At 58.2% G+C, this 25,932-nt stretch overlaps 1 protein-coding gene across 1 annotated transcript; it reads left to right on the forward strand.

Annotated features, from left to right (window-relative positions):
- The first annotated feature begins 1,803 nt into the window (after nucleotides 1–1,803).
- Nucleotides 1,804–24,697, forward strand: CWC25 (CWC25 spliceosome associated protein). Its single transcript, XM_075580167.1, has 10 exons — nucleotides 1,804–1,958; nucleotides 2,760–2,932; nucleotides 7,985–8,221; nucleotides 13,357–13,426; nucleotides 14,769–14,902; nucleotides 16,271–16,340; nucleotides 19,394–19,500; nucleotides 19,706–19,780; nucleotides 21,730–21,888; nucleotides 24,052–24,697. The coding sequence occupies exons 1-10, from the start codon at nucleotides 1,941–1,943 to the stop codon at nucleotides 24,164–24,166; spliced, it is 1,158 nt and encodes a 385-aa protein (XP_075436282.1). The 5' UTR covers nucleotides 1,804–1,940; the 3' UTR covers nucleotides 24,167–24,697.
- Nucleotides 24,698–25,932: the final 1,235 nt, after the last annotated feature.

Here is a 25,932-nt window from a genome sequence, read left to right on the forward strand (position 1 = left end):
ACTGTGCGCGGAACGTGATCCCAGCGTGGAACGCGATCGCAGCGTCACTGTGCGCGGAACGCGATCGCAGCGTCACTGTGCGCGGAACGCGATCCCAGCGTCAATGTGCGCGGAACGCGATCGCAGCGTCACTGTGCGCGGAACGCGATCCCAGCGTCACTGTGCGCGGAATGTGATCGCAGCGTCACTGTGGGCGGAACGTGATCCCAGCGTGGAATGCGATCACAGCGTCACTGTGCACGTAACGTGATCCCTGTGTCACTGTGCGCGGAACGCGATCGCAGCGTCACTGTGCGCAGAATGTGATCGTAGCATCACTGCGCAGAACCTGATCGCAGCGTCACTGTGCGCGGAACGAGATCGCAGCGTCACTGTGCGCGGAACGCGATCGCAGCGTCACTGTGCGCAGAACGAGATCGCAGCGTCACTGTGCGCGGAACGAGATCCCAGCGTCACTGTGTGCGGAACGCGATCGCAGCGTCACTGTGCGCGGAACGAGATCGCAGCGTCACTGTGCGCGGAACGAGATCGCAGCGTCACTGTGCGCAGAATGTGATCGTAGCATCACTGCGCGGAACCTGATCGCAGCGTCACTGTGCGCAGAATGTGATCGTAGCATCACTGCGCGGAACGCGATCGCAGCGTCACTGTGCGCAGAATGTGATCGTAGCATCACTGCGCGGAACCTGATCGTAGCGTCACTGTGCGCGGAACCTGATCGCAGCGTCACTGTGCGCGGAACGCGATCGCAGCGTCACTGTGCGCAGAATGTGATCGTAGCATCACTGCGCAGAACCTGATCGCAGCGTCACTGTGCGCGGAACGAGATCGCAGCGTCACTGTGCGCGGAACGCGATCGCAGCGTCACTGTGCGCAGAACGAGATCGCAGCGTCACTGTGCGCGGAACGAGATCGCAGCGTCACTGTGTGCGGAACGCGATCGCAGCGTCACTGTGCGCGGAACGAGATCGCAGCGTCACTGTGCGCGGAACGAGATCGCAGCGTCACTGTGCGCAGAATGTGATCGTAGCATCACTGCGCGGAACCTGATCGCAGCGTCACTGTGCGCGGAACGCGATCGCAGCGTCACTGTGCGCAGAATGTGATCGTAGCATCACTGCGCGGAACCTGATCGTAGCGTCACTGTGCGCGGAACCTGATCGCAGCGTCACTGTGCGCGGAACGCGATCGCAGCGTCACTGTGCGCGGAACGCGATCGCAGCGTCACTGTGCGCGGAACGAGATCGCAGCGTCACTGTGCGCGGAACGCGATCGCAGCGTCACTGTGCGCAGAATGTGATCGTAGCATCACTGCGCGGAACCTGATCGCAGCGTCACTGTGCGCGGAACGCGATCGCAGCGTCACTGTGCGCAGAATGTGATCGTAGCATCACTGCGCGGAACCTGATCGCAGCGTCACTGTGCACGGAACGCGATCGCAGCGTCACTGTGCGCAGAATGTGATCGTAGCATCACTGCGCGGAACCTGATCGCAGCGTCACTGTGCGCGGAACACAATTGCAGCGTCACTGCGCAGAACGTGACACGTGTATGTGTGTTATATCATCAGAACACTGTGTATAATGTAATGTATTCAGTTGTGTGTACTGTGTATAATGAGAGGGGGGGAGTCTCCTGCCCTGCGTTCCAAGCCTCCGCCCCACGTGATTCCTGCCATGCGTTCCAAGCCTCCTCCCCACGTGATTCCTGCCCTGCGTTCCAAGCCTCCTCTCCACGTGATTCCTGCCCTGCGTTCCAAGCCTCCTCCCCACGTGATTTCCGCTCTGCGTTCCAAGCTCCTGCCCTGCGTTCCAAGCCTCCTCCCCACGTGATTCCCTCTCTCTGGATCCCAGGGCCCTGGCTTATGACGTCATAGCTGGAAGGGGGAAACCTTGTTGCAGAGACACCGAACTGTGACCCGAACCGAACCCGAACCGAGCATGGGGGGAGGGGACCTGGTGAGCTGCACTGGGGGGGGGGGGTTCACATCATATTATAGTATATATATATATGTATAGTATAGTATATGGACCGTACGCGACCTCCTGACATTCCTGGGGGTATATGGACCGTACGCGACCTCCTGACACTCCTGGGGGTATATGGACCGTGCGTGACCTCCTGACACTCCTGGGTGTATATGGACCGTGCGCGACCTCCTGACACTCCTGGGTGTATATGGACCGTGCGCGACCTCCTGACACTCCTGGGTGTATATGGACCGTGCGCGACCTCCTGACATTCCTGGGGGTATATGGACCGACCGCGACCTCCTGACACTCCTGGGGGTATATGGACCTTGCGCGACCTCCTGACACTCCTGGGTGTATATGGACCGTGCGCGACCTCCTGACATTCCTGGGGGTATATGGACCGACCGCGACCTCCTGACATTCCTGGGTGTATATGGACCGTGCGCGACCTCCTGACATTCCTTGGGGTATATGGACCGCCCGCGACCTCCTGACACTCCTGGGTGTATATGGACCATACGCGACCTCCTGACACTCCTGGGGGTATATGGACCGTACGCGACCTCCTGACATTCCTGGGGGTATATGGACCATACGCGACCTCCTGACACTCCTGGGGGTATATGGACCGCCCGCGACCTCCTGACATTCCTGGGTGTATATGGACCGTGCGCGACCTCCTGACATTCCTGGGGGTATATGGACCCTCCGGTGACCTCCTGACACTCCTGGGGGTATTTGGACCGCCCGCGACCTCCTGACCCTCGCTTGTCGCCCCTCCCGCAGAACCTGAAGAAGAGCTGGCACCCGCAGACCCTGCGCAATGTGGAGAAGGTATGGAAGGCGGAGCAGAAGCACGAGGCCGAGCGCAAGAAGATCGAGGAGCTGCAGCGCGAGCTGCGGGACGAGCGGGCGCGGGAGGAGATGCAGAAATACGCAGAGGACGCGGGGGCCGTCAAGTGAGTGACACCAGCACGCGCGCCCGCGACGTGCAGCCGCCTCCGGGGCTCAGCCTGCCCGCACAGGGAGGGTCGGGGTTAATATACCACTAACGATGCATTGTACGAGGCGCGTGTGGTGACGCGGTGTGAAGTCCCCGCCTGCGTCATCCGGGGGTGCGGGAGGCGGTAATGGGGGGCCCCCAGACCGTGTAGTGGGGTCCTTTATTATTAAGCGTGCGTCCCCCCCACGCGCTCAGGACACTATATACTGCCTGGGATCTGTCACACAGTTTGGGGGATTATTAAGCGTGCGTCCCCCCCACGCGCTCAGGACACTATATACTGCCTGGGATCGGGCACACAGTTTGGGGGATTATTAAGCGTGTGTTCCCCCCACGCGCTCAGGACACTATATACTGCCTGGGATCGGGCACACAGTTTGGGGGATTATTAAGCGTGCGTCCCCCCCACGCGCTCAGGACACTATATACTGCCTGAGATCGGGCACACAGTTTGGGGGATTATTAGGCGTGTGTTCCCCCCACGCGCTCAGGACACTATATACTGCCTGGGATCGGGCACACAGTTTGGGGGATTATTAAGCGTGTGTTCCCCCCACGCGCTCAGGACACTATATACTGCCTGAGATCGGGCACACAGTTTGGGGGTTATTAAGCGTGTGTTCCCCCCACGCGCTCAGGACACTATATACTGCCTGGGATCGGTCACACAGTTTGGGGGATTATTAAGCGTGTGTTCCCCCCACGTGCTCAGGACACTATATACTGCCTGGGATCGGTCACACAGTTTGGGGGATTATTAAGCGTGTGTTCCCCCCACACACTCAGGACACTATATACTGCATGGGATCGGTCACACAGTTTGGGGGATTATTAAGCGTGTGTTCCCCCCACACGCTCAGGACACTATATACTGCCTGGGATCGGTCACACAGTTTGGGGGATTATTAAGCGTGTGTTCCCCCCACGCGCTCAGGACACTATATACTGCCTGGGATCGGTCACACAGTTTGGGGGATTATTAAGCGTGTGTTCCCCCCACGCGCTCAGGACACTATATACTGCCTTTGATCGGGCACACAGTTTGGGGGTTATTAAGCGTGTGTTCCCCCCACGCGCTCAGGACACTATATACTGCCTGGGATCGGTCACACAGTTTGGGGGATTATTAAGCGTGTGTCCCCCCCACGCGCTCAGGACACTATATACTGCCTGGGATCGGGCACACAGTTTGGGGGATTAGTAAGCGTGTGTTCCCCCCACACGCTCAGGACACTATATACTGCCTGGGATCGGTCACACAGTTTGGGGGATTATTAAGCGTGTGTTCCCCCCACATGCTCAGGACACTATATACTGCTTGGGATCGGGCACACAGTTTGGGGGATTATTAAGCGTGTGTTCCCCCCACGCGCTCAGGACACTATATACTGCCTGGGATCGGGCACACAGTTTGGGGGATTAGTAAGCGTGTGTTCCCCCCACGCGCTCAGGACACTATATACTGCCTGGGATCGGTCACACAGTTTGGGGGATTATTAAGCGTGTGTTCCCCCCACGCGCTCAGGACACTATATACTGCCTGGGATCGGGCACACAGTTTGGGGGATTATTAAGCGTGTGTTCCCCCCACGCGCTCAGGACACTATATACTGCCTGGGATCGGGCACACAGTTTGGGGGATTATTAAGCGTGTGTTCCCCCCACGCGCTCAGGACACTATATACTGCCTGGGATCGGGCACACAGTTTGGGGGATTAGTAAGCGTGTGTTCCCCCCGCGCGCTCAGGACACTATATACTGCCTGGGACCAGTCACACAGTTTGGGGGATTATTAAGCGTGTGTTCCCCCCGCGCGCTCAGGACACTATATACTGCCTGGGATCGGGCACACAGTTTGGGGGATTATTAAGCGTGTGTTCCCCCCACGCGCTCAGGACACTATATACTGCCTGGGATCGGGCACACAGTTTGGGGATTATTAAGCGTGTGTTCCCCCCACACGCTCAGGACACTATATACTGCCTGGGATCGGGCACACAGTTTGGGGATTATTAAGCGTGTGTTCCCCCCACACACTCAGGACACTATATACTGCATGGGATCGGTCACACAGTTTGGGGGATTATTAAGCGTGTGTTCCCCCCACGCACTCAGGACACTATATACTGCCTGGGATCGGTCACACAGTTTGGGGGATTATTAAGCGTGTGTTCCCCCCACGCGCTCAGGACACTATATACTGCCTGGGATCGGTCACACAGTTTGGGGGATTATTAAGCATGTGTTCCCCCCACGCGCTCAGGACACTATATACTGCCTGGGATCGGTCACACAGTTTGGGGGATTATTAAGCGTGTGTTCCCCCCACATGCTCAGGACACTATATACTGCCTGGGATCGGGCACACAGTTTGGGGGATTATTAAGCGTGTGTTCCCCCCACGCGCTCAGGACACTATATACTGCCTGGGATCGGGCACACAGTTTGGGGGATTAGTAAGCGTGTGTTCCCCCCACGCGCTCAGGACACTATATACTGCCTGGGATCGGTCACACAGTTTGGGGGATTATTAAGCGTGTGTTCCCCCCACGCGCTCAGGACACTATATACTGCCTGGGACCAGTCACACAGTTTGGGGGATTATTAAGCGTGTGTTCCCCCCACGCGCTCAGGACACTATATACTGCCTGGGATCGGGCACACAGTTTGGGGGATTATTAAGCGTGTGTTCCCCCCACGCGCTCAGGACACTATATACTGCCTGGGATAGGGCACACAGTTTGGGGGATTATTAAGCGTGTGTTCCCCCCACGCGCTCAGGACACTATATACTGCCTGGGATCGGGCACACAGTTTGGGGATTATTAAGCGTGTGTTCCCCCCCACGCGCTCAGGACACGATATACTGCCTGGGATCGGGCACACAGTTTGGGGGATTAGTAAGCGTGTGTTCCCCCCGCGCGATCAGGACACTATATACTGCCTGGGACCAGTCACACAGTTTGGGGGATTATTAAGCGTGTGTTCCCCCCGCGCGCTCAGGACACTATATACTGCCTGGGATCGGGCACACAGTTTGGGGGATTATTAAGCGTTTGTTCCCCCCACGCGCTCAGGACACTATATACTGCCTGGGATCGGGCACACAGTTTGGGGGATTATTAAGCGTGTGTTCCCCCCACGCGCTCAGGACACTATATACTGCCTGGGATCTGTCACACAGTTTGGGGGATTATTAAGCGTGTGTTCCCCCCACGCGCTCAGGACACTATATACTGCCTGGGATCGGGCACACAGTTTGGGGGATTATTAAACGTGTGTTCCCCCCACGCGCTCAGGACACTATATACTGCCTGGGATCGGTCACACAGTTTGGGGGATTATTAAGCATGTGTTCCCCCCACGTGCTCAGGACACTATATACTGCCTGCGATCGGGCACACAGTTTGGGGGATTATTAAGCGTGTGTCCCCCCCACACGCTCAGGACACTATATACTGCCTGGGATCGGGCACACAGTTTGGGGGATTATTAAGCGTGTGTTCCCCCCACGCGCTCAGGACACTATATACTGCCTGGGATCGGGCACACAGTTTGGGGGATTATTAAGCGTGTGTTCCCCCCACGCGCTCAGGACACTATATACTGCCTGGGATCGGTCACACAGTTTGGGGCGTTATTAAGCGTGTGTTCCCCCCACGCGCTCAGGACACTATATACTGCCTGGGATCGGGCACACAGTTTGGGGGATTATTAAGCGTGTGTCCCCCCCACACGCTCAGGACACTATATACTGCCTGGGATCGGTCACACAGTTTGGGGGATTATTAAGCGTGTGTCCCCCCACGCGCTCAGGACACTATATACTGCCTGGGATCGGGCACACAGTTTGGGGGATTATTAAGCGTGTGTTCCCCCCACGCGCTCAGGACACTATATACTGCCTGGGATCGGCACACAGTTTGGGGGATTATTACGTGTGTTCCCCCCACGCGCTCAGGACACTATATACTGCCTGGGATCAGTCACACAGTTTGGGGGATTAGTAAGCGTGTGTTCCTCCCACGTGCTCAGGACACTATATACTGCCTGGGATCGGGCACACAGTTTGGGGGATTATTAAGCGTGTGTTCCCCCCACGCGCTCAGGACACTATATACTGCCTGGGATCGGGCACACAGTTTGGGGGATTATTAAGCATGTGTTCCCCCCACGTGCTCAGGACACTATATACTGCCTGGGATCGATCACACAGTTTGCCGGCGATAAGATTTATTTATTAGAGGAACTAATATTTTCTAACATGGTGGGCACAGGGGGATAATAGGTTTGGGGGGGGGGCGGCACAGGGGGATAATAGGTTTGGCGGGGGGGGCACAGGGGGATAATGGTTTGGGTGGGGGGGGGGGCGGCACAGAGGGATAATGGTTTGGGGGGGGCGGCGGCACAGGGGGATAATGGTTTGGGGGGGGCGGCGGCACAGGGGGATAATGGTTTGGGGGGGGCGGCGGCACAGGGGGATAATGGTTTGGGGGGGCGGTGGCACAGGGGGATAATGGTTTGGGGGGGCGGTGGCACAGGGGGATAATGGTTTGGGGGGGGCGGCGGCACAGGGGGATAATGGTTTGGGTGGGGGGGGGGGCGGCACAGGGGGATAATGGTTTGGGGGGGCGGCGGCACAGGGGGATAATGGTTTGGGTTGGGGGGGGGGCGGCACAGGGGGATAATGGTTTGGGGGGGGGGCGGCACAGAGGGATAATGGTTTGGGGGGGCGGCGGCACAGGGGGATAATGGTTTGGGTGGGGGGGGGGCGGCACAGGGGGATAATGGTTTGGGGGGGCGGCGGCACAGGGGGATAATGGTTTGGGTTGGGGGGGGGGGCGGCACAGGGGGATAATGGTTTGGGGGGGGGGCGGCACAGAGGGATAATGGTTTGGGGGGGCGGCGGCACAGGGGGATAATGGTTTGGGGGGGCGGCGGCACAGGGGGATAATGGTTTGGGGGGGGCTGCTGACATTGCTGTGTCCCTCTCCCCCCTTTCCTGCAGGAAGAAGGATGAGAAGCTGGACTGGATGTACCAGGGCCCGGGGGGGATGCTGAACCGGGAGGAGTACCTGCTGGGGCGACCCGTGGACAAGTTCATCCTGGAGAAGGTGCCGGACGCGGAAGCCGGACCCTCCACCGAGACCGGACTGCTCCCGGGGTCCATATTCTCTGCGTCCGGAGCCAGCTCCACGCTGGACTTGGCCAACAAGATCCGCGAGGACCCGCTCTTCATGATCAGGTGCTGTATATGTAACCCCGGGACTGTGCGAGCCTGTCCCTGATACCCTGCAGTCATGATCAGGTGCTGTATATGTAACCCCGGGACTGTGCGAGCCTGTCCCTGATACCCTGCAGTCATGATCAGGTGCTGTATATGTAACCCCGGGACTGTGCGAGCCTGTCCCTGATACCCTGCAGTCATGATCAGGTGCTGTATATGTAACCCCGGGACTGTGCGAGCCTGTCCCTGATACCCTGCAGTCATGATCAGGTGCTGTATATGTAACCCCGGGACTGTGCGAGCCTGTCCCTGATACCCTGCAGTCATGATCAGGTGCTGTATATGTAGCCCCGGGACTGTGCGAGCCTGTCCCTGATACCCTGCAGTCATGATCAGGTGCTGTATATGTAACCCCGGGACTGTGCGAGCCTGTCCCTGATACCCTGCAGTCATGATCAGGTGCTGTATATGTAACCCCGGGACTGTGCGAGCCTGTCCCTGATACCCTGCAGTCATGATCAGGTGCTGTATATGTAACCCCGGGACTGTGCGAGCCTGTCCCTGATACCCTGCAGTCATGATCAGGTGCTGTATATGTAACCCCGGGACTGTGCGAGCCTGTCCCTGATACCCTGCAGTCATGATCAGGTGCTGTATATGTAGCCCCGGGACTGTGCGAGCCTGTCCCTGATACCCTGCAGTCATGATCAGGTGCTGTATATGTAACCCCGGGACTGTGCGAGCCTGTCCCTGATACCCTGCAGTCATGATCAGGTGCTGTATATGTAACCCCGGGACTGTGCGAGCCTGTCCCTGATACCCTGCAGTCATGATCAGGTGCTGTATATGTAACCCCGGGACTGTGCGAGCCTGTCCCTGATACCCTGCAGTCATGATCAGGTGCTGTATATGTAACCCCGGGACTGTGCGAGCCTGTCCCTGATACCCTGCAGTCATGATCAGGTGCTGTATATGTAACCCCGGGACTGTGCGAGCCTGTCCCTGATACCCTGCAGTCATGATCAGGTGCTGTATATGTAACCCCGGGACTGTGCGAGCCTGTCCCTGATACCCTGCAGTCATGATCAGGTGCTGTATATGTAACCCCGGGACTGTGCGAGCCTGTCCCTGATACCCTGCAGTCATGATCAGGTGCTGTATATGTAACCCCGGGACTGTGCGAGCCTGTCCCTGATACCCTGCAGTCATGATCAGGTGCTGTATATGTAACCCCGGGACTGTGCGAGCCTGTCCCTGATACCCTGCAGTCATGATCAGGTGCTGTATATGTAACCCCGGGACTGTGCGAGCCTGTCCCTGATACCCTGCAGTCATGATCAGGTGCTGTATATGTAACCCCGGGACTGTGCGAGCCTGTCCCTGATACCCTGCAGTCATGATCAGGTGCTGTATATGTAACCCCGGGACTGTGCGAGCCTGTCCTTGATACCCTGCAGTCATGATCAGGTGCTGTATATGTAGCCCCGGGACTGTGCGAGCCTGTCCCTGATACCCTGCAGTCATGATCAGGTGCTGTATATGTAACCCCGGGACTGTGCGAGCCTGTCCCTGATACCCTGCAGTCATGATCAGGTGCTGTATATGTAACCCTGGGACTGTGCGAGCCTGTCCCTGATACCCTGCAGTCATGATCAGGTGCTGTATATGTAACCCCGGGACTGTGCGAGCCTGTCCCTGATACCCTGCAGTCATGATCAGGTGCTGTATATGTAACCCCGGGACTGTGCGAGCCTGTCCCTGATACCCTGCAGTCATGATCAGGTGCTGTATATGTAACCCCGGGACTGTGCGAGCCTGTCCCTGATACCCTGCAGTCATGATCAGGTGCTGTATATGTAACCCCGGGACTGTGCGAGCCTGTCCCTGATACCCTGCAGTCATGATCAGGTGCTGTATATGTAACCCCGGGACTGTGCGAGCCTGTCCCTGATACCCTGCAGTCATGATCAGGTGCTGTATATGTAACCCCGGGACTGTGCGAGCCTGTCCCTGATACCCTGCAGTCATGATCAGGTGCTGTATATGTAACCCCGGGACTGTGCGAGCCTGTCCCTGATACCCTGCAGTCATGATCAGGTGCTGTATATGTAACCCCGGGACTGTGCGAGCCTGTCCCTGATACCCTGCAGTCATGATCAGGTGCTGTATATGTAACCCCGGGACTGTGCGAGCCTGTCCCTGATACCCTGCAGTCATGATCAGGTGCTGTATATGTAACCCCGGGACTGTGCGAGCCTGTCCCTGATACCCTGCAGTCATGATCAGGTGCTGTATATGTAACCCCGGGACTGTGCGAGCCTGTCCCTGATACCCTGCAGTCATGATCAGGTGCTGTATATGTAACCCCGGGACTGTGCGAGCCTGTCCCTGATACCCTGCAGTCATGATCAGGTGCTGTATATGTAACCCCGGGACTGTGCGAGCCTGTCCCTGATACCCTGCAGTCATGATCAGGTGCTGTATATGTAACCCCGGGACTGTGCGAGCCTGTCCCTGATACCCTGCAGTCATGATCAGGTGCTGTATATGTAACCCCGGGACTGTGCGAGCCTGTCCCTGATACCCTGCAGTCATGATCAGGTGCTGTATATGTAACCCCGGGACTGTGCGAGCCTGTCCCTGATACCCTGCAGTCATGATCAGGTGCTGTATATGTAACCCCGGGACTGTGCGAGCCTGTCCCTGATACCCTGCAGTCATGATCAGGTGCTGTATATGTAGCCCCGGGACTGTGCGAGCCTGTCCCTGATACCCTGCAGTCATGATCAGGTGCTGTATATGTAACCCCGGGACTGTGCGAGCCTGTCCCTGATACCCTGCAGTCATGATCAGGTGCTGTATATGTAACCCCGGGACTGTGCGAGCCTGTCCCTGATACCCTGCAGTCATGATCAGGTGCTGTATATGTAACCCCGGGACTGTGCGAGCCTGTCCCTGATACCCTGCAGTCATGATCAGGTGCTGTATATGTAACCCCGGGACTGTGCGAGCCTGTCCCTGATACCCTGCAGTCATGATCAGGTGCTGTATATGTAGCCCCGGGACTGTGCGAGCCTGTCCCTGATACCCTGCAGTCATGATCAGGTGCTGTATATGTAACCCCGGGACTGTGCGAGCCTGTCCCTGATACCCTGCAGTCATGATCAGGTGCTGTATATGTAACCCCGGGACTGTGCGAGCCTGTCCCTGATACCCTGCAGTCATGATCAGGTGCTGTATATGTAACCCCGGGACTGTGCGAGCCTGTCCCTGATACCCTGCAGTCATGATCAGGTGCTGTATATGTAACCCCGGGACTGTGCGAGCCTGTCCCTGATACCCTGCAGTCATGATCAGGTGCTGTATATGTAACCCCGGGACTGTGCGAGCCTGTCCCTGATACCCTGCAGTCATGATCAGGTGCTGTATATGTAACCCCGGGACTGTGCGAGCCTGTCCCTGATACCCTGCAGTCATGATCAGGTGCTGTATATGTAACCCCGGGACTGTGCGAGCCTGTCCCTGATACCCTGCAGTCATGATCAGGTGCTGTATATGTAACCCCGGGACTGTGCGAGCCTGTCCCTGATACCCTGCAGTCATGATCAGGTGCTGTATATGTAACCCCGGGACTGTGCGAGCCTGTCCCTGATACCCTGCAGTCATGATCAGGTGCTGTATATGTAACCCCGGGACTGTGCGAGCCTGTCCCTGATACCCTGCAGTCATGATCAGGTGCTGTATATGTAACCCCGGGACTGTGCGAGCCTGTCCCTGATACCCTGCAGTCATGATCAGGTGCTGTATATGTAACCCCGGGACTGTGCGAGCCTGTCCCTGATACCCTGCAGTCATGATCAGGTGCTGTATATGTAACCCCGGGACTGTGCGAGCCTGTCCCTGATACCCTGCAGTCATGATCAGGTGCTGTATATGTAACCCCGGGACTGTGCGAGCCTGTCCCTGATACCCTGCAGTCATGATCAGGTGCTGTATATGTAACCCCGGGACTGTGCGAGCCTGTCCCTGATACCCTGCAGTCATGATCAGGTGCTGTATATGTAACCCCGGGACTGTGCGAGCCTGTCCCTGATACCCTGCAGTCATGATCAGGTGCTGTATATGTAACCCCGGGACTGTGCGAGCCTGTCCCTGATACCCTGCAGTCATGATCAGGTGCTGTATATGTAACCCCGGGACTGTGCGAGCCTGTCCTTGATACCCTGCAGTCATGATCAGGTGCTGTATATGTAGCCCCGGGACTGTGCGAGCCTGTCCCTGATACCCTGCAGTCATGATCAGGTGCTGTATATGTAACCCCGGGACTGTGCGAGCCTGTCCCTGATACCCTGCAGTCATGATCAGGTGCTGTATATGTAACCCCGGGACTGTGCGAGCCTGTCCCTGATACCCTGCAGTCATGATCAGGTGCTGTATATGTAACCCCGGGACTGTGCGAGCCTGTCCCTGATACCCTGCAGTCATGATCAGGTGCTGTATATGTAACCCCGGGACTGTGCGAGCCTGTCCCTGATACCCTGCAGTCATGATCAGGTGCTGTATATGTAACCGGAGGAGGAAGCGCTGGGTGTAACCACCAATGGCGGCCAGCGCCAAGGCCCAAGTGTCACCCAGAACCCGATCCCAGGGAGCGTAGCTCGCAATGTCAGGTAATACGCCTCCGGAAGACGGGTAACGGGCGGGAATAACCCGCCACGACCAGTCCCATTGGAGGCAGCCTTGTAGCGGTGAGGAAGCACTGGCGGATCCTCGGTTTGGGGCGGGCAGGCAGTGCAGCGACAGGACCGGAGACGCAGGAAGTGGGAAGCAGCCAACGGGGCAGGGAGAGGACCCGAGGCCCCCAAAAAATATCAACTTTATCGGGTCACAAACCTCAAATCCAACGCGTTTCGAACGCTGGTGCGTTCTTTATCAAGGATAATACACACTGCTAAATACCCCTCTTACCTGTAATCCGTATCGCGGCAAAAAGCGCCGCGCAATGACGGCCGCGCGTGCGCACTCGCGCATGCGCGAACCGCCGAGACGACCAGACAACTGTTGTCTTGGTATGCCCGGGCGCTTCACTGCAAGGGTGCGTTTTTGTTACGTTATATATCTATCTATATATATATTTATATTTATGTTTCCAGGAAGAAGGAAGACGAGAAGAAGAAAGAGGTGCTGAAGAACCCGGTGAAGATGAAGAAGATCAGAGAGCTGGTGAGTGAGCGTGCTCTCTGACCCGCCCCGTGCTCTCTGACCGGTCCCGGGCTCTCTGACCGGTCCCGGGCTCTCTGACCGGTCCCGTGCTCTCTGACCGGTCCCGGGCTCTCTGACCCGCCCCGTGCTCTCTGACCGGTCCCGGGCTCTCTGACCGGTCCCGGGCTCTCTGACCGGTCCCGGGCTCTCTGACCGGTCCCGGGCTCTCTGACCGGTCCCGGGCTCTCTGACCGGTCCCGGGCTCTCTGACCGGTCCCGGGCTCTCTGACCGGTCCCGTGCTCTCTGACCGGTCCCGTGCTCTCTGACCGGTCCCGTGCTCTCTGACCGGTCCCGTGCTCTCTGACCGGTCCCGTGCTCTCTGACCGGTCCCGTGCTCTCTGACCGGTCCCGTGCTCTCTGACCGGTCCCGTGCTCTCTGACCGGTCCCGTGCTCTCTGACCCGCCCCGGGCTCTCTTACCCGCCCCGGGCTCTCTGACCCGCCCCGGGCTCTCTGACCCGCCCGGGGCTCTCTGGCTCTCTGACCGGTCCCGTGCTCTCTGACCGGTCCCGTGCTCTCTGACCGGTCCCGTGCTCTCTGACCGGTCCCGTGCTCTCTGACCGGTCCCGTGCTCTCTGACCGGTCCCGGGCTCTCTGACCGGTCCCGTGCTCTCTGACCCGCACCGGGCTCTCTGACCGGTCCCGTGCTCTCTGACCGGTCCCGTGCTCTCTGACCGGTCCCGTGCTCTCTGACCGGTCCCGTGCTCTCTGACCGGTCCCGTGCTCTCTGACCGGTCCCGTGCTCTCTGACCGGTCCCGTGCTCTCTGACCGGTCCCGTGCTCTCTGACCGGTCCCGTGCTCTCTGACCCGCCCCGTGCTCTCTGACCCGCCCCGGGCTCTCTGACCCGCCCCGGGCTCTCTGACCCGCCCCGGGCTCTCTGACCCGCCCCGGGCTCTCTGACCCGCCCGGGGCTCTCTGGCTCTCTGACCCGCCCCGGGCTCTCTGACCCGCCCCGGGCTCTCTGACCCGCCCCGGGCTCTCTGACCCGCCCCGGGCTCTCTGACCCGCCCCGAGCTCTCTGGCTCTCTGACCGGTCCCGTGCTCTCTGGCTCTCTGACCGGTCCCGTGCTCTCTGACCCGCCCCGGGCTCTCTGACCCGCCCCGGGCTCTCTGACCCGCCCCGGGCTCTCTGACCCGCCCCGGGCTCTCTGGCTCTCTGACCGGTCCCGGGCTCTCTGACCGGTCCCGGGCTCTCTGACCGGTCCCGGGCTCTCTGACCGATCCCGGGCTCGCTGACCGGTCCCGGGCTCGCTGACCGGTCCCGGGCTCTCTGACCGGTCCCGTGCTCTCTGGACATGCAGCTGCAGAGCAGCCTGGTGAAGAGGAACAAGAAAAGCAAGAAGGAGAAAAAGAAGAGGAAGAAGGAGAGGAAGAGGGAGAGGAGCAGCGAGGAGGAGAGCAGCAGCAGCAGCGAGGAGGAGAGGAGTCTGGGCAGGTGAGAGGGGCGCAGGGGAGGAGCAGCGAGGACGGGGAGGAGCCAGGGGAGGGAGGAGAGGAGCAGCAGCGAGGGAGGGGAGCAGCAGCGAGAACGAGAGGTGCCTGGGCAGGTAAGAAGCGCAGGATTGGGGGGGGAGAGGTGAGGGGGGGAGGGAGGGGTAAAAGGTGCAGGATTGGGGGGGAGTTGAGGGGCGCAGGGGAGGGAGGGGTAAGAGGCGCTGGATTGGGGGGGAGGTGAGGGGCGCAGGAGAGGGAGGGGTAAGATGTGCAGGATTGGGGTGGAGGTGAGGGGCGCAGGGGAGGGAGGGGTAAGATGTGCAGGATTGGGGTGGAGGTGAGGGGCGCAGGGGAGGGAGGGGTAAAATGTGCAGGATTGGGGGGGAGGTGAGGGGCGCAGGGGAGGGAGGGGTAAGAGGCGCAGGATTGGGGGGGGAGGTGAGAGGCGCAGGATTGGGGGGGAGTTGAGGGGCGCAGGAGAGGGAGGGGTAAAATGTGCAGGATTGGGGGGGAGTTGAGGGGCGCAGGAGAGGGAGGGGTAAGAGGTGCAGGATTGGGGGGGAGGTGAGGGGCGCAGGAGAGGGAGGGGTAAGAGGCGCAGGATTGGGGGGGAGGTGAGGGGCGCAGGAGAGGGAGGGGTAAGAGGCGCAGGATTGGGGGGGAGGGAGGGGTAAGAGGTGCAGGATTGGGGGGGAGGTGAGGGGCGCAGGAGAGGGAGGGGTAAGAGGCGCAGGATTGGGGGGGAGGGAGGGGTAAGAGGTGCAGGATTGGGGGGGAGGTGAGGGGCGCAGGAGAGGGAGGGGTAAGAGGCGCAGGATTGGGGGGGAGGTGAGGGGCGCAGGAGAGGGAGGGGTAAGAGGCGCAGGATTGGGGGGGAGGGAGGGGTAAGAGGTGCAGGATTGGGGGGGAGGTGAGGGGCGCAGGAGAGGGAGGGGTAAGAGGCGCAGGATTGGGGGGGAGGTGAGGGGCGCAGGATTGGGGGGGAGGTGAGGGGCGCAGGATTGGGGGGGAGGTGAGGGGCGCAGGATTGGGGGGGAGGTGAGGGGCGCAGGATTGGGGGGGAGGTGAGGGGCGCAGGATTGGGGGGGAGTTGAGGGGCGCAGGAGAGGGAGGGGTAAAATGTGCAGGATTGGGGGGGAGTTGAGGGGCGCAGGAGAGGGAGGGGTAAAATGTGCAGGATTGGGGGGGAGGTAAGAGGCGCAGGATTGGGGGGGAGGTGAGGGGCGCAGGATTGGGGGGGAGGTGAGGGGCGCAGGATTGGGGGGGAAGGATCTATGCTCCCTGCAGAGTGACGTCCTCTCCTTCGTCCCCTCTCTCCCCCCGATCTGCAGCCCAGAGGGGTTTTACTCTCCTTCTCCCCCCTTCACAGGTCTCACAAGAAGCCCCCACGCTCTCCCTCCCCCCCAGCACGGCCGAAGGGGGCCGGCTTCGGTTTGCAGGTCTGTAGCACGTGTAGGACGGGGGGGGGGGGGGGCGGTGAGAGGGGGGGACACTGGTTATAGGGTATATAGGGGGCGGTGAGGGGAGGGGTCACTGGTTATAGGGTATATAGGGGGCGGTGAGAGGGGGGGACACTGGTTATAGGGTATATAGGCGGCGGTGAGAGGATGGGACACATTATAGGTTATATAGGAGGCGGTGAGGGGAGGGGTCACTGGTTATAGGGTATATAGGGGGCGGTGAGGGGAGGGGTCACTGGTTATAGGGTATATAGGTGGAGGTGACTGGTTATAGGGTATATAGGGGCGGTGAGGGGAGGGGTCACTGGTTATAGGGTATATAGGGGGCGGTGAGAGGGGGGGACACTGGTTATAGGGTATATAGGCGGCGGTGAGAGGATGGGACACATTATAGGTTATATAGGAGGCGGTGAGGGGAGGGGTCACTGGTTATAGGGTATATAGGGGGCGGTGAGGGGAGGGGTCACTGGTTATAGGGTATATAGGTGGAGGTGACTGGTTATAGGGTATATAGGGGCGGTGAGGGGAGGGGTCACTGGTTATAGGGTATATAGGTGGAGGTGACTGGTTATAGGGTATATAGGGGCGGTGAGAGGAGGGGATACTGGTTATAGGGTATATAGGCGACGGTGAGAGGATGGGACACATTATAGGGTATATAGGCGGCGGTGAGAGGTGGTGACGGGTTATAGAGTATACAGGGACGGTGAGACTAGTTATAAAGGGCAGAGAGACTGGTTATAAGATGTGTATATAGGGGGTGGCGAGACTGGTTATAGGGTGTATATAAAAGGGGCGGCGAGACTGGTTATAAGATGTGTATATAGGGGGTGGCGAGACTGGTTATAGGGTGTGTATATAGGGGGCGGCGAGACTGGTTATAAGATGTGTATATAGGGGGTGGCGAGACTGGTTATAGGGTGTATATAAAAGGGGCGGCGAGACTGGTTATAAGATGTGTATATAGGGGGCGGCGAGACTGGTTATAGGGTGTGTATATAGGGGGCGGCGAGACTGGTTATAAGATGTGTATATAGGGGGTGGCGAGACTGGTTATAGGGTGTATATAAAAGGGGCGGCGAGACTGGTTATAAGATGTGTATATAGGGGGTGGCGAGACTGGTTATAGGGTGTGTATATAGGGGGCGGCGAGACTGGTTATAGGGTGTGTATATAGGGGGCGGCGAGACTGGTTATAAGATGTGTATATAGGGGGTGGCGAGACTGGTTATAGGGTGTATATAAAAGGGGCGGCGAGACTGGTTATAAGATGTGTATATAGGGGGTGGCGAGACTGGTTATAGGGTGTGTATATAGGGGGCGGCGAGACTGGTTATAGGGTGTGTATATAGGGGGCGGCGAGACTGGTTATAAGATGTGTATATAGGGGGTGGCGAGACTGGTTATAGGGTGTATATAAAAGGGGCGGCGAGACTGGTTATAAGATGTGTATATAGGGGGTGGCGAGACTGGTTATAGGGTGTGTATATAGGGGGCGGCGAGACTGGTTATAGGGTGTGTATATAGGGGGCGGCGAGACTGGTTATAAGATGTGTATATAGGGGGTGGCGAGACTGGTTATAGGGTGTATATAAAAGGGGCGGCGAGACTGGTTATAAGATGTGTATATAGGGGGCGGCGAGACTGGTTATAGGGTGTGTATATAGGGGGCGGCGAGACTGGTTATAGGGTGTGTATATAGGGGGCGGCGAGACTGGTTATAAGATGTGTATATAGGGGGTGGCGAGACTGGTTATAGGGTGTATATAAAAGGGGCGGCGAGACTGGTTATAAGATGTGTATATAGGGGGTGGCGAGACTGGTTATAGGGTGTATATAAAAGGGGCGGCGAGACTGGTTATAAGATGTGTATATAGGGGGTGGCGAGACTGGTTATAGGGTGTGTATATAGGGGGCGGCGAGACTGGTTATAGGGTGTGTATATAGGGGGCGGCGAGACTGGTTATAAGATGTGTATATAGGGGGTGGCGAGACTGGTTATAGGGTGTATATAAAAGGGGCGGCGAGACTGGTTATAAGATGTGTATATAGGGGGCGGCGAGACTGGTTATAGGGTGTGTATATAGGGGGCGGCGAGACTGGTTATAGGGTGTGTATATAGGGGGCGGCGAGACTGGTTATAGGGTGTGTATATAGGGGGCGGCGAGACTGGTTATAAGATGTGTATATAGGGGGTGGCGAGACTGGTTATAGGGTGTATATAAAAGGGGCGGCGAGACTGGTTATAAGATGTGTATATAGGGGGCGGCGAGACTGGTTATAAGATGTGTATATAGGGGGTGGCGAGACTGGTTATAGGGTGTGTATAAAAGGGGTGGCGAGACTGGTTATAGGGTGTGTATATAGGGGGCGGCGAGACTGGTTATAGGGTGTGTATATAGGGGGCGGCGAGACTGGTTATAGGGTGTGTATAAAAGGGGTGGCGAGACTGGTTATAGGGTGTGTATATAGGGGGTGGCGAGACTGGTTATAGGGTGTGTATAAAAGGGGTGGCGAGACTGGTTATAGTGTGTGTATATAGGGGGCGGCGAGACTGGTTATAGGGTGTGTATATAGGGGGCGGCGAGACTGGTTATAGGGTGTGTATATAGGGGGCGGCGAGACTGGTTATAGGGTGTGTATATAGGGGGCGGCGAGACTGGTTATAGGGTGTGTATATAGGGGGCTGCGAGACTGGTTATAGGGTGTGTATATAGGGGGCTGCGAGACTGGGTATAGGGTGTGTATATAGCGGGCTGCGAGACTGGGTATAGGGTGTGTATATAGGGGGCTGCGAGACTGGGTATAGGGGGCTGCGAGACTGGGTATAGGGTGTGTATATAGGGGGCTGCGAGACTGGTTATAGGGTGTGTGTATATAGGGGGCTGCGAGACTGGTTATAGGGTGTGTATATAGGGGGCGGCGAGACTGGTTATAGGGTGTGTATATAGGGGGCGGCGAGACTGGTTATAGGGTGTGTATATAGGGTAGATCCGCTGACCATTTCACCCCCCCTCCCCAAACACACACAGGTGCGGGACCCTGAGCAGAGCGGCCGGAGAGAGCGCCCCGCAGAGCCGGACGGAGCCTGGGACAGGCGGCGGGGTCACTCGCGCAGCCCTCCCCGGGACAGGAAGGGGCGAGTATCTGTCACTGCCCGGCGCCCGCTTCGTTCCCAACGTACCTGCGTACTGTGCGAATGCTGCAATAATTACAGCGGCCCGGCTAAAATATGGCCGCCGCGTGACTGTGCCGGGGAGTGTGCGGCCGGGGGAGGCGTGTCTGCAGATCCCACGCTACGTCGTGTGCACAAGAGCTCACAATCTAATTCTCTCACCCCACAGGACCAGAGCTAGGAGTCCCTCGCCCCCCAGGAAGGAGGAGCGCTATCGCAGGCGGCACGCGTCCGGATATACCAAGTAAGGGCGCCCTCCCCACTGCGTCAGCGCGCCCTCCCCACTGCGTCAGCGCGCCCTCCCCACTGCGTCAGCGCGCCCTCCCCACTGCGTCAGCGCGCCCTCCCCACTGCGTCAGCGCGCCCTCCCCACTGCGTCAGCGCGCCCTCCCCACTGCGTCAGCGCGCCCTCCCCACTGCGTCAGGCTCATAGCTCCCTTCTGTCTGTGTCACTGTGTCACCCTGCGGGGGGAGGGACAGTCTCATAGCTCCCTTCTGTCTGTGTCACTGTGTCACCCTGCGGGGGGAGGGACAGACTCATAGCTCCCTTCTGTCTGTGTCACTGTGTCACCCTGCGGGGGGAGGGACAGTCTCATAGCTCCCTTCTGTCTGTGTCACTGTGTCACCCTGCGGGGGAGGGACAGGCTCATAGCTCCCTTCTGTCTGTGTCACTGTGTCACCCTGCGTGGGGAGGGACAGACTCATAGCTCCCTTCTGTCTGTGTCACTGTGTCACCCTGCGGGGGGAGGGACAGTCTCATAGCTCCCTTCTGTGTGTGTCACTGTGTCACCCTGCGGGGGGAGGGACAGACTCATAGCTCCCTTCTGTCTGTGTCACTGTGTCACCCTGCGGGGGGAGGGACAGGCTCATAGCTCCCTTCTGTCTGTGTCACTGTGTCACCCTGCGGGGGGAGGGACAGACTCATAGCTCCCTTCTGTCTGTGTTACTGTGTCACCCTGCGGGGGGAGGGACAGACTCATAGTTCCCTTCTGTCTGTGTTACTGTGTCACCCTGCGGGGGGAGGGACAGACTCATAGCTCCCTTCTGTCTGTGTCACTGTGTCACCCTGCGGGGGGAGGGACAGGCTCATAGCTCCCTTCTGTCTGTGTCACTGTGTCACCCTGCGGGGGGAGGGACAGTCTCATAGCTCCCTTCTGTCTGTGTCACTGTGTCACCCTGCGGAGGGAGGGACAGACTCATAGCTCCCTTCTGTCTGTGTCACTGTGTCACCCTGCGGGGGGAGGGACAGTCTCATAGCTCCCTTCTGCCTGTGTCACTGTGTCACCCTGCGGGGGGAGGGACAGTCTCATAGCTCCCTTCTGTCTGTGTCACTGTGTCACCCTGCGGGGGGAGGGACAGGCTCATAGCTCCCTTCTGTCTGTGTTACTGTGTCACCCTGCGGGGGGAGGGACAGACTCATAGCTCCCTTCTGTCTGTGTTACTGTGTCACCCTGCGGGGGGAGGGACAGACTCATAGCTCCCTTCTGTCTGTGTCACTGTGTCACCCTACGGGGGGAGGGACAGGCTCATAGCTCCCTTCTGTCTATGTCACTGTGTCACCCTGCGGGGGGAGGGACAGGCTCATAGCTCCCTTCTGTCTGTGTTACTGTGTCACCCTGCGGGGGGAGGGACAGTCTCATAGCTCCCTTCTGTCTGTGTCACTGTGTCACCCTGCGGGGGGGAGGGACAGACTCATAGCTCCCTTCTGCCTGTGTCACTGTGTCACCCTGCGGGGGGAGTGACAGACTCATAGCTCCCTTCTGTCTGTGTCACTGTGTCACCCTGCGTGGGGAGGGACAGACTCATAGCTCCCTTCTGTCTGTGTTACTGTGTCACCCTGCGGGGGGAGGGACAGACTCATAGCTCCCTTCTGTCTGTCACCGTGTCACCCTGCGGGGGGAGGGACAGGCTCATAGCTCCCTTCTGTCTATGTCACTGTGTCACCCTGCGGGGGGAGGGACAGGCTCATAGCTCCCTTCTGTCTGTGTCACTGTGTCACCCTGCGGGGGGAGGGACAGGCTCATAGCTCCCTTCTGTCTGTGTCACTGTGTCACCCTGCGGGGGGAGGGACAGACACATAGCTCCCTTCTGTCTGTCACCGTGTCACCCTACAGGGGGAGGGACAGGCTCATAGCTCCCTTCTGTCTGTGTCACTGTGTCACCCTGCCTCTTTTGGTCCTGTTCCCGCCCCAGGAAGCTCTCCGCTGAGGAGCTGGAGCGTCGGAGGATGGAGATGCTGGAAGACGCTCAGCGGAGGGATGTGGAGAGACAGAGCAATGTGCGCAGATACAAGCAGGAGGAGGAGGGCGAGCGAGAGAAGGAGCAGGGAAGGAAGGAGAGCAAGTTCCTGCAGTAAGAAGGGAGGGGGGGGAGAGACAGAGCAACGTGCGCAGATACAAGCAGGAGGAGGAGGGCGAGCGAGAGAAGGAGCAGGGAAGGAAGGAGAGCAAGTTCCTGCAGTAAGAAGGGAAGGGGGGAGAGAGACAGAGCAATGTGCGCAGATACAAGCAGGAGGAGGAGGGCGAGCGAGAGAAGGAGCAGGGAAGGAAGGAGAGCAAGTTCCTGCAGTAAGAAGGGAGGGGGGGGAGAGACAGAGCAACGTGCGCAGATACAAGCAGGAGGAGGAGGGCGAGCGAGAGAAGGAGCAGGGAAGGAAGGAGAGCAAGTTCCTGCAGTAAGAAGGGAGGGGGGGGAGAGACAGAGCAATGTGCGCAGATACAAGCAGGAGGAGGAGGGCGAGCGAGAGAAGGAGCAGGGAAGGAAGGAGAGCAAGTTCCTGCAGTAAGAAGGGAGGGGGGGGAGAGACAGAGCAACGTGCGGTGATACAAGCAGGAGGAGGAGGGCGAGCGAGAGAAGGAGCAGGGAAGGAAGGAGAGCAAGTTCCTGCAGTAAGAAGGGAGGGGGGGGAGAGACAGAGCAACGTGCGCAGATACAAGCAGGAGGAGGAGGGCGAGCGAGAGAAGGAGCAGGGAAGGGAGGAGAGCAAGTTCCTGCAGTAAGAAGGGAGGGGGGGGGGAGACAGAGCAATGTGCGCAGATACAAGCAGGAGGAGGAGGGCGAGCGAGAGAAGGAGCAGGAAGGAAGGAGAGCAAGTTCCTGCAGTAAGAAGGGAGGGGGGGGAGAGACAGAGCAATGTGCGCAGATACAAGCAGGAGGAGGAGGGCGAGCGAGAGAAGGAGCAGGGAAGGAAGGAGAGCAAGTTCCTGCAGTAAGAAGGGAGGGGGGGGGAGAGACAGAGCAACGTGCGCAGATACAAGCAGGAGGAGGAGGGCGAGCGAGAGAAGGAGCAGGGAAGGAAGGAGAGCAAGTTCCTGCAGTAAGAAGGGAGGGGGGGGAGAGACAGAGCAACGTGCGCAGATACAAGCAGGAGGAGGAGGGCGAGCGAGAGAAGGAGCAGGGAAGGAAGGAGAGCAAGTTCCTGCAGTAAGAAGGGAGGGGGGGGAGAGACAGGGCAATGTGCGCAGATACAAGCAGGAGGAGGAGGGCGAGCGAGAGAAGGAGCAGGGAAGGAAGGAGAGCAAGTTCCTGCAGTAAGAAGGGAGGGGAGGGCGACGCCGTGTGTAATCCCAGCACTGACCCGGAGACACTACACATCCACCGTACTCTCTGTGTGTCTCTTTCTGTCTCTCTCTCTTCGTGTGTGTGTCTCTCTCTCTTCGTGTGTGTGTGTCTCTCTCTCTTCGTGTGTGTGTGTCACTCTCTCTTCATGTGTGTGTCTCTCTCTCTCTCTCCGTGTGTGTCTCTCTCTCTCCGTGTGTGTCTCTCTCTCTCCGTGTGTGTGTCTCTCTCTCTCTCTCCGTGTGTGTGTCTCTCTCTCTCTCTTCGTGTGTCTCTCTCTCTCTCTTCGTGTGTCTCTCTCTCTCTTCGTGTGTGTCTCTCTCTCTTCGTGTGTCTCTCTCTCTTCGTGTGTCTCTCTCTCTCTTCGTGTGTTTCTCTCTCTCTCTCTTCGTGTGTTTCTCTCTCTCTCTCTTCGTGTGTGTGTCTCTCTCTCTTCGTGTGTGTCTCTCTCTCTTCGTGTGTGTCTCTCTCTCTTCGTGTGTGTCTCTCTCTCTTCGTGTGTGTCTCTCTCTCTCTTCGTGTGTGTCTCTCTCTCTCTTCGTGTGTGTCTCTCTCTCTCTTCGTGTGTGTCTCTCTCTCTCTTCGTGTGTGTCTCTCTCTCTTCGTGTGTGTCTCTCTCTCTCTTCGTGTGTCTCTCTCTCTCTCTCTTCGTGTGTGTCTCTCTCTCTTCGTGTGTGTCTCTCTCTCTCTCTCTCTTCGTGTGTGTCTCTCTCTCTCTCTCTCTTCGTGTGTGTGTCTCTCTCTCTCTCTTCGTGTGTGTCTCTCTCTCTTCGTGTGTGTCTCTCTCTCTCTCTCTTCGTGTGTGTGGGTCTCTCTCTCTCTCTTCGTGTCTCTCTCTCTCTCTCTCTCTCTCTCTCTCTCTTCGTGTCTCTCTCTCTCTCTTCATGTGTCTCTCTCTCTCTTCGTGTCTCTCTCTCTCTCTCTCTCACCCCGCCCCGTGGCCTCCTGTCTCCGCAGCCACATGAAGCTGGAGAGCGCCGCCACGTCCTCGGTGGAGGATCGGGTGAAACGCAACATCCACAGCATCCAGCGCACCTCCGCCGCCCTGGAGAGGAACTTCATGAAGAGATGACACCCCTCACCTACCCGTCTCCTCCCCCGTCCGGGGGGGGGAGGGGGGTCTCGCCCGCAAACCTCCGACGCCCGGCGGGTGTCTCTCAGATCTGCCAACCCGTGGCATGCCACGCCCACCGGACGCGACGTCCCACTTCTTTCTTCGTGAATGTACCCCAGTCAGTCCGGGACCCCCTGAGCCCTACAGACGGGGGGGGGGTTCTTTGGTGGCGGTTGAGGGAGCGTTGGGGTGGGACCCGGAGCTGTAATCTAACGGTGTTTCCTGTGTTATTCCACGTGGAAGAAGAGTCAGCTTCCCCGTGGCCCTATCGTGGCGGCATGTTCCGGATCGTCTTACCGTGTACGTGGGGTTCTAGAGCCGTCTACGGGAGGGATGGTGCGGGAACGGTTCTCTTCCTGCTGCCCGCCCTGTCGCTATGAATATATATCCCTTCGTGTACCCGCGCGCTCCGCACAATGTATATATGTTACTCGCGCATTTCTCGGGTCATTTTATATTAAACTATTTCAAGTGGTTTTTTTTTGTAAATTTTGATGGGTTTTGTTTTCATTTTATTTTTATGATATTGAAGGTTCTGGTCCATCCGCAGGCTGTGTTTAAGGAATGAACAATGGCAGGGACAGATTAGGCATATATATATATATATATATATATATATATATATATATATATATACACATACACATACACATAAAATACGGATCTGTCATCCCCAGCCCGTGTCTCCCCACTGCTGGATGAAGTCTCCCCAGTGATCTCCCAGGTCCTGCGGTTACAGCCTCTCTTCTCCACGTCGCTCCCACACATTCCCTCATCCCATCCTCCCCAGCCCGTGTCTCCCCACTGCTGGATGAAGTCTCCCCAGTGATCTCCCCGGTCCTGCGGTTACAGCCTCTCTTCTCCACGTCGCTCCCACACATTCCCTCATCCCATCCTCTCCAGCCCGTGTCTCCCCACTGCTGGATGAAGTCTCCCCAGTGATCTCCCAGGTCCTGCGGTTACAGCCTCTCTTCTCCATGTCGCTCCCACACATTCCCTCATCCCATCCTCTCCAGCCCGTGTCTCCCCACTGCTGGATGAAGTCTCCCCAGTGATCTCCCAGGTCCTGCGGTTACAGCCTCTCTTCTCCACGTCGCTCCCACACATTCCCTCATCCCATCCTCTCCAGCCCGTGTCTCCCCACTGCTGGATGAAGTCTCCCCAGTGATCTCCCAGGTCCTGCGGTTACAGCCTCTCTTCCCCACGTCGCTCCCACACACTCCCTCATCCCATCCTCCCCACCCCGTGTCTCCCCACTGCTGGATGAAGCCTCCCCAGTGATCCCCCAGGTCCTGCGGTTACAGCCTCTCTTCTCCACGTCGCTCCCACACATTCCCTCATCCCCTCCTCTCCAGCCCGTGTCTCCCCACTGCTGGATGCAGTCTCCCCAGTGATCCCCCAGGTCCTGCGGTTACAGCCTCTCTTCTCCACGTCGCTCCCACACATTCCCTCATCCCATCCTCTCCAGCCCGTGTCTCCCCACTGCTGGATGAAGTCTCCCCAGTGATCTCCCAGGTCCTGCGGTTACAGCCTCTCTTCTCCACGTCGCCCCCACACATTCCCCCATCCCATCCTCCCCAGCCCGTGTCTCCCCACTGCTGGATGAAGTCTCCCCAGTGATCTCCCAGGTCCTGCGGTTACAGACTCTTCTCCACGTCGCTCCCACACACTCCCTCATCCCATCCTCTCCAGCCCGTGTCTCCCCACTGCTGGATGAAGCCTCC

Source organism: Ascaphus truei, chromosome 23, assembly GCF_040206685.1.
Source record: "Ascaphus truei isolate aAscTru1 chromosome 23, aAscTru1.hap1, whole genome shotgun sequence".
Taxonomy (NCBI): Eukaryota; Metazoa; Chordata; class Amphibia; order Anura; family Ascaphidae; genus Ascaphus; species Ascaphus truei.

Bases quoted from the DNA above. Each gene is read 5' to 3' on its own strand.
- CWC25 (XM_075580167.1), top strand. The intron at 14,903-16,270 runs GTGAGAGGGGCG...CCCCCTTCACAG, and splicing joins GAGGAGAGGAGTCTGGGCAG to GTCTCACAAGAAGCCCCCAC. The intron at 19,501-19,705 runs GCGAGTATCTGT...CTCACCCCACAG, and splicing joins CCTCCCCGGGACAGGAAGGG to GACCAGAGCTAGGAGTCCCT.